Here is a 9178-nt window from a genome sequence, read left to right as displayed (position 1 = left end):
CACTTGCTACAGAGGGTCAAGGACTGCACCCTTCAATATGGATTGAGGCTCAATATCAAGAAGACAAAGATTCTCACCACTGGGCCAATTGGAAGCATCAGGGTGGATGGTGAAGAGATTGAGATTGTACACAGCTTTAGTTTGCTTGGCTCCACAGTCAACACTCTTGGCACCAGCAGCCAGGAAATGAAAAGATGTATTGCGATGGGAAAGTCTGCTTTTAGTGGCCTCTTCAAAGTACTGAAGAGCAATGGTGTCTGTCTGGAGGCTAAGGTGAGTCTGATACAGGCCATAGTCTTTTCAATCACTTGTTATGTGCCAGAGAGACAATGACTAGGGAGGATAGAAGGAGAATTGATGCCTTTGAGCTGTGGTGCTGGAGAATAGTATTGAGTGTACCATGGACTGCTAGGAAAACAAACAGATTCATCTTGCAGAGGGTTAAACTGGGCTGCTTCTTGGAGGCAAGGATCTTGAGGCTTTGTCTGACATACTTTGGACATGTTGTAAGGACGGATCGGTCCTTGGAGAGGGTCATCATGCTTGGGAGGGTGGAGGGACAGCACAGGAGGAAAAGGCCCTCTATGAGGTGGATTGATTCAGTGACTGGGGTAATCAGGATGGGTGTATCAGAGACAATGCAATTGGCATAGGACAGAGCAGAGCTTAGGGATGTTGTACATAGGGTCGCTATGAGTTGCAAGTGACTCAACCGTACATAACAACAACAACAACAGCGTAATTGCATTTTCCTCACTTCCTTCCTATAAATCTAATTTCCATCAAGCCTTCTTTGCCTCTCTGCCTTCCCTTTCTTGAGTGATATTATGGTGATCATCTCATTCTTGGATATTGCTTTTCTTTCACCCATCTCAATAGGTGCCTTTTATATATGTACAGATTTTTACTCCTCTCTCTTCCTTTTTATCCCTGTTATCCATCTAAAATTAATTCTGTTTGTATGTAAACCTTTCCTTAGCTTTTTTAACAGTGGTCTTTTGTGATTGACTTACTTCACTTTGCATAATATCCTCTGGATACATGCATTATTTGCAGTGTTTCATGAATTTTTCCTTTTTCAGTGTTGCATAGAACTGTATTATGTGAATGTACCATATTTTCTTGATCCATTCATCTGTTAATGAACACTGGAGTTGTTTCCTTCTCTTGTCTCTTGTAAACAGTGCTGCTGTGAATATGTTATTGTTACATGCTTTCAAGTCAGAACCACCTCAAAGCTGACCTCCAGTGAGTTTTCAGAGGCAGTAAATTGCAAAAGAGGAGATTCTTATCTTTTTCTCCTGCTTTGTGGATTTTAATTTTGTGACTTAGAGTTTGTAGCACAACTTCTTACCACCAGGACACCAGAGCCCTCTGTAGTGAATGTGGATGTACATAAATCTACTTATATTGCAGCTCTTATTTTTTCTGGGTATTTGTTTATTAGTAGGATTGCTGGACCAAATGGTATTAATAAAATTATATTTTACATTTATAAGTATATCTGCATGATTTAGAACTATTATTATTGCTTCTTAGTGTTTTAATTTATGTCTTCTCTAGATTTATTCTGTCACTGACTATTCTATTCATGAAGAGTTTGGGATATTTCTTTTTATTTACAATAAATGTTTTCTTCTTAGTTACTTGTCCTTGTTGTTAATTGCCTTCGAATCAAGCACAACTCATAATGACCCTATGAATAAAAGCCTTGAAGCCCCTCTACAACTATCGACATTTATTAAATTCTTATTTTCTGGAGACATGTTATTTAGGAAGTGGATGGCACTCTTGCTTAGTTACTTAGCTATATATTTTCCATTTATACATTTTTTAGCATAAAAACTAAAAATAACTAAAATCATGATTAATCACAAAATTGTATTACTATAGAAAATAGGAAATTTTTTCTTATTAAAATTTTGTATGTCTGAAAATATAATGAACCAACATTCTATATTTATATCTCTTTTGTCAGAAATAATAATGACAATTTTTGTGGTTACAGGTACAGATCCAAGTGAGAAGTAGCAAAGCTGCTTTTGACAAGCTAAAGATGGATGTTTGCCAGAAAGTTGATTTACTTGGAGCTAGTCGCTGCAATATGTTATCCCATTCCCTCACTACCTACCAGGTACCCAACTGTATAATCAGCATGTCCTTGCAGTAAAGATGAGTGGTGAGATTCCTTTTTAAAAGTTGTCTAAATGGTGTAAAAATTCTATAAATGATCAGATATAAAGATATCTGACATATTTTGCTAAAACTGCCCTATTGGGGTGGTGACAGCCAAACAATCACAGAATCCTAGACATTAAAGATTGCCTGATCCTATAGCTTCTTGTTCTGTTTCTTGTCTTGGAGGCCGCTTGAGGAAGATTTAGGAACTCTGTGTGGTAAGGAAGTAAATGGGGAGGGGGACAGGTTTCACTCAGAGCTACTCTGGTGATATTTTGAAATTTCAACTTTATATGAGGCAGAGGTGCTCTGCCCCCCCAAAAAAGGTTTGAAAACCATTTTGTTTTCTTCAGTTATTTCATGGATGAGTTGAGTGAAACCTAAGAGAATGGAAAGCAAATGACAATGTTGGGCCTTTAAACCTGTTTTCTAAATCTAGGCTATGCATTCTTTTCATTCTGCCATCTCTCACTACTTTAACCTCAGAAATCTTACTTGTATTTTACCACCCCAGGTCACATGTGAATAGCATGCAATAATTAAATCCAAGTTTAAAAACTGGAGCTCACTGCTTTCAAGTGGGTTCCAACTTCTTGCAGTCCTCCATTGGGTATCTGAGGCTGAAAATCCTAGTAAAAAGAGACTGCCCATCTTTCTTCTACGGAGCTGTTGGTGGATTTGAACCACTGCCAATGCATGGCCTTTGGGTTGACAGTGCAACTCACTATGGATGATGCCACCAGAGCTCACCACTCTTTAACTTACATATTAATAAATAACAGTGACATTGAATTTTTTTTATTTAATATTGGTTTGTCTACAAATATACATTGTGTTTCACACTATTCTTCATTCACATTGTGGTTTATACAATCATTCCCATGCATTATATTTTATTAAATTAGTCACCATTGGATTAAGCCCACCCTTAGACAGGCTTTTCAAGTTTCCTCTGAATCTTCTCCATTTTCTGTACCCTCTCCCTCCACCGAACAAATTGTATGATCCTACGATTTTGCCCCTATCCATCCTCAAGCCAATGAAATAGTGACATGTATTATTGTATATTTATAATCAGCAAAAAGGAAAACGAACTTTTATGTGATAAAAGGAAAAGGACATCCATGGTGGCTTTTCAGGGATTACCTAGTTCAGCTAATGCTGTAGAATTCAGGAATCAAGAAAAGAAACATTTACGAAAGAAAGTAAATGATAATCTCCATAACTTAATGACTGAAATGTACTACCTCTTCATTCCATTCTCCTTTGTTCTTGCCCCATATCCCTCTCACTTTGAACAGGAACCTTAAAGCAACGAGGAAGATGCATTTTCCTAAACTATGTTGAGAATAACTTTCTTGTCAAATATTTTGTCAACTCTAGATGAAAGACCAAATTTAATTGTAAATACTGTTTTTCTCAAACTAATAAGTACTTCTATGTACCTCCCAACACCAAGATTATATAGCTATTCCTCTTGTCATAGAGATTGTCATTTCTGTGCTTTTAACATTTCTCAGTGGCTTTCTTAGAAGATATTCCAATCCATCAACTCTCATTCCCTTGCCTGCAATTACTCTTTAGGTGTACATTCCACTCTGTATATACATGGACTCACATTCATGTAGACAAAGACGCCAATTCTTATACAGAAGTACTATTTATAGTACTTACTGGTTTCACAAACTTGGAAACTTTAATTTAGCTCCTTCTTACTATTTGGCAACTATTCACCTTATAAAAAAAATCCATCTACTGAGGAAAAATAACACTGAAAATCAGACAGAGAAAGTAGCAATAGTATCACTTTTTATTTTTCTTTAGAGAACATTACTTGGCTTCTGGGAGAAAACAGTTCAAATGATGTCCCACATACATGGGGAATGTACTGACGTCCATCCATATGATTTTGTAACTCTCAAGGTACATTTCTTTTCATGTTTGTTTTTTTTTTTTTTTTGTTAGGTGAATTGCATTGTATTTGAGTGCTAACATTAAAACAAAAACAACAACAAACAAACCCAAAACCAAACCTTGTTTTTCTGCCTGGCCTAATTTTAAATTTACAGAACATTGGGAATCATTTTTCTGCAGTAAAAATCTGTACTTTCCTGATTCTGCATTTTACTGACAACATTAAGAAAATGTGTGGGATTACCAATGATAGGCTGAAGATATTTGTATGGTGGGAGGAAAACAAGGAGAAAAGTGAATGGAAAATTAAAATGCAATAAAGAGAGAGAGGAAAAAAGTGAATGGGAAGGAAAAATTGAAAAACAAGTTATAGAAAGTGGTTATATTTTCTCAAAAGTGACCAGGTTACCTACCTTATAATTGTGGAAGTTAAAAACAAGTCTTATTTTACTTTTATATTGATATCACAGAATTTTTATATTTGAATTTTTACTTTTGGATTTTTATTCTAATTTTGTTTGCACAATAAAAAGCTTGTATCAGTTATGGTCATGTATTATTTTAGCCAAAGAGAGGAACATATTTTTTAAAAAATTATTTATTAATTTTAATGAAAGTTTACAGAGACTTAGGGTTTCCAGTCATTCATTGTTGCCCTTTTCTCCTTATCCCCCCAATCACTCCTCTCCTTGAAAAGAAAAAGAAAAACTCTTTAATTGTTATGCATTCCCTCCCCTTAAGTTCACTCCACTATGCAGCCTTCACTCTGGACTTCTGTAATGACAAGAATACCCATTCATATGTCCCTTTTAAAGAGATTTCTCCCTCATCTGTCTCAATGCAATATACGTCATTCCTCCCCTCCTTTTCTGTCTTCCCTCAACCCTGATGTCAGTCCCGTTTTTACAACAGTGGCCCTATGCAATATTGTCCTCTTGTGACTGAGATATTTCACTCAGCATAATGTCCTCCAGGGTCATCCATTTTACATACTATTTTGTGAGTTCCTTGTTTTTCAATGCTGCCTAGTATTCCATTGTGTGAATATAGGAGAGCTTCTCTATCCCATTCGTTTGTTGTTGGACACTTGGGTTGTTTACAGCTCTTTGCTATTGCGAACAAAGCCTCAATAAACATGGGTGTGAATATATCTGCTTGGATGGCAGTTATGGTTTCTTTAGGGTAAATTCCCAGTCGTGGAATTGCTGGGTCAAATGGTATTTCTATTTACAACTTTTTGAGAAAGCATCACACAGCCAGCCTTCCATAGTGGTTGCACCATTTTACACTCCCACCACAGTGAATAAGGGTTCAGTTTCTCCACAACCTTGCCAGAATTTGATGTTTGCTGTTCTGTTAAATTTTGCTATTCTTACTGGGGTGAGATGATATCTCATAGTTGTTTCGATTTGCATTTCTCTTAGAGCTAGGGATTTTGAACATTTCTTCATGTGTTTGTTTGCCATCTGAATGGCTTCTTTGGGGAAGTGTCTGCTCATATCCTGTGCCCATTTTGCAGTTGGGTTCTTTACCTTTATCTTGTTGTGGCGCTCAAGTATTCTATAAAGTCTAGATATAAGTCCCTTATCAGACATGTCATTACTGAATACTTTTTTCCAGTCTGTGTTTTTGGATAGGGATTTGATTCTTAGAAGGTCCCATTCATCTATTTTATCCTCTCCTGGTTGTAAGTAACATTTTCTTAAGAGATCTTTATCATTCTAGTGCTTTAATGTTTAATATATGCCTGTCATCCTTCTCTGCAAATGACTTGTCCAGAAGTCATACTGCACTAATCTTTTCTTTAGTTCTAATAGGCCAGACTCTGATACCTTTTATCTACCAGAACTTGAAAGTATTGCTTGTGAATTTGCTCAAGCCAAATGATCTCTCTCATAAATTCATACTACACAATTATATGTATTAATGATATTTGGTCTACATATTAAATCATGTTCTGATGTGGTATCTTCCAGCTTAACAGACGCTCTTGTATTGGATTTGTTGTTGGGTTTGTTTTGGTTTTTAACTTTTATAGTACAAGATTCACTGAAGAGTAAAACTGTAAGCAAATTCACCTTCTTAAATTTATATTTGAGAAACTTGAACTTTATTTAATAGAGTTTGTAGTGCAGGCTAGGAACACAATAAAAATCTTTATGCATATCACAATGATGTTGTCCCTGAGGCTAGCACATGTCCCAGTGTGTAGAGTTCCCACTGACAACCAGGTAAACAAGAATTTGGGATGATGTAAACTACATTTGTATGCATTTCTCATAGCTCATACTCTCTAGTTCCAAAAGTATTCTGATTTTATACTATTCTTTAGAATTGACTCATTTTGTTTGCAAAAAGAGGGCAACGGATACTTTCCATCTAGTTAACATTGAATTTCTTATCCTTAGCGACTACAAGACACTTCAAGCAAGCTTTCTGAGGACCACAAAGAGGAACACAAAGAAGACAATTCTCTTACTGAAAATCTTAATAAGTGAGCAGGCAAAAATTATATAAAGTGTTATGGAAGTTTTTTATTCCATTGTGTCATATATTTGGAAAGAGTTATTTCTTCTCTAACTTGCTGAGGAAAAAAAAATATATATACCATTTTCCCAATTGAAAATTTATTTTAGATATCTGTATTTCCTCTTTTCATTTTTAACATGGTAGGCAAAGGATATGACAGAAGTACAGAAAAAATTATTTTAGTGATTATTGCAAAATATTTTCTTATTTTTAAAGGCTTATTAAAAATAACTTCCACTACTACTAACCAAAATGAGGTCATAAGGATAAGACCTAAATCTGTGTTATGTCTTGTTGCATCATATTTTGATATTTTACTAGATGCTATAAATATTCCAAATTAGTATTGAGTCAAAATGTTTTTGGCTAATGTATCTTCCTTTACAAACATGACTTTATTATTCAAAATAATGTACCCCACCAGAAAAAAAAAAGAGAGGGAAAAAAATAATGTACCTTATTTATGAAGTTTTTCCATTATAAACTTCCACTTAAGTTCCCAAGTGTTCTTTAGCATTCTTCAGTGCTTAAAAAGGGAACTCCAAGCTTTGTTGCTTCCTTTATCTTGTTAAAATTGAGGATGTTCTCTATGATATAATAGTTAGCAAAATGCCTATAATACTAAACATGATGCCAGGCACATAGTTCATAGTCAGTAATGTTTAATGAATAAAACAGAATAAGAGGCGAATCTTTAGTCTATGTAGAACTATAGAATAGGTAATTTTTTCAAACATAGATTTCATAAAATCATTTGGACAACTTATATGTCTCCTTTTTTAAAAAAAATATTGAAACTACATAAAATTATTTACTGAACATGAATCCCAAATGAATTTTAACCAAAATCTGTGCTTTTTTTTTTTACACTTTCTTTTCAGATTAGTTTTGTTAAATGAGGAAGAAAACTTGGAAAGTGAACCAGGTAAAATGCATTACTTTGGAATGATGACATTTTAAATATAAAAACAGTTTATCACAGCTTTTTAAAAAAGATTACATTAAGATCCATTTAATTAAAAAATATGTAAGTCACTCTATATAGGTCCTCTCTGTAGAAATACTTTTAAAAAATTGTATTTCCAAAAGTACCTATTTTTAGAGGTCTTCAGGCCATGTCAAATAGTTTTAAATGTAGCAATCCAATTTACATATTGGATCCATGCTTTAATTTAAAATTTTGCTCATACTTTGTCTTCTTATGAATTATTACAAGTGTTTATTATATATTCAGTCAACATGTACTTTAATAATTGTGGTAGCATAGTCTGTAGGGAGTTCAGTTGCTAATCCAAAGAAGATGCCTCTCCTGTGATTTAAACCCACCAGAAACTCTGAGAGAGAATGGTGGGCAATCTCTTCCCATGTGATCTGTTGTTGTTACCTGCCCTCAAATCAACAGCAGTTCATAGAGACCCAATGAATAACAGATCTGAACCTTGCCCTATCCTGGGCCATCTTCATCATCTCTGATTACTTGAACCCATTGATAGAGTCAGTCCATCTTGTTGAGATTTGTTGTTGTTATGTGTCATCGAGTCACCTGCAACTTATAGTGACCCTATAAACAGTAGCTCTGAAGCTTGCCCTGTCCTGAGCCAATCTCACTGGCTCTGACACACCTATCCCCATTACCCCAGTTACTGTGTCAGTAACCAGGGTCTTCCTCTCCTGTGCTGTCCATCCATCTTTCCAAACATGATGTCTCCTTCTAAGGACTGGTCCCTTTTGGCCACATGCTCAGAGTAAATGAGACAGAGCTTCAAAATCCTAGCCTCGAAGGAGAACACTGGTTTCTCTATCACTAAGACAAACCTGTTCGTTTTCTTGGCAGTCCATGGTATGTTCAAGACTCTTCTCCAGCAGCACAATTCAAAGGCATCTGTTCTTCTTCTGTCATCCTTAGTCACTGTCCAGCTCTCTGATGCATAACAAGTAATTATGAAGACCATGGCCTGGATCAGGGGCACTTAGTCTCTAGACTGACAACATTGCTTCTCAGTACTCTGGACAGCAGATTTTCCCAGAGTATAAAGCCTAATAATAAGGTATTCTTGCTTGATAACTTTATATGTTTTATACTTAATGTTTTTAATAACAAGTATACAATATACAGAGAGCTCTGGTGGTCTAGTGGCAAGAAGCTGTGCTGCAGTGTCAAAGGCACGTGGTCTGAGGCCATTAGCCACTCCATGGGAGAAGGATGGGCAGTCTCCTCCCATGCGATTAACTGCCTCTGAAAATGTGCCAGAGAGTCAGCTATGGGTCATATCTGACTCTGTGATAACACAATGACAACATACAGTAGACAAAGATCAAAGTGTGTTACAGGGCATATGACTATAAAGACATAATTAGTTATAGCAACAAAAGAGAGAGGGACTGGAATAGTATAATGACTTTCTTGTATGTTACTGAAGTTAAGTTAGTAACAAATGAACCTAGAGTGTTATAAATACAAGCTCTTACATGTAATATTCACGGAAACCACTAAGAAAATAGTGAAAGGAAAGAAGAAGGGAACAAAAAAGGCTCAACAACATTGTTGTTGTTGTTG

General features: G+C 35.6%; 1 protein-coding gene across 1 annotated transcript in view; it reads left to right on the top strand.

The window, feature by feature from the left end:
* ICA1L (islet cell autoantigen 1,69kDa-like) overlaps positions 1–9178 on the top strand; it is a 70479-nt gene that overhangs the window by 20447 nt on the left and 40854 nt on the right. Inside the window, exons 5-8 of the mRNA XM_006889094.1 lie at positions 2009–2134; positions 4003–4101; positions 6501–6586; positions 7503–7546. Of these exons, the coding sequence (XP_006889156.1) occupies positions 2009–2134; positions 4003–4101; positions 6501–6586; positions 7503–7546 (355 nt within the window). The remainder of the gene's footprint in view (positions 1–2008; positions 2135–4002; positions 4102–6500; positions 6587–7502; positions 7547–9178) is intronic.

Source organism: Elephantulus edwardii, unplaced genomic scaffold, assembly GCF_000299155.1.
Source record: "Elephantulus edwardii isolate Elephantulus edwardi_28Jun2011 unplaced genomic scaffold, EleEdw1.0 scaffold00075, whole genome shotgun sequence".
In the NCBI taxonomy this organism is placed as follows: Eukaryota; Metazoa; Chordata; class Mammalia; order Macroscelidea; family Macroscelididae; genus Elephantulus; species Elephantulus edwardii.
The sequence above is the reverse complement of the archived record's forward strand: the minus strand, read 5'-3'. Positions and strand labels throughout refer to the sequence as shown.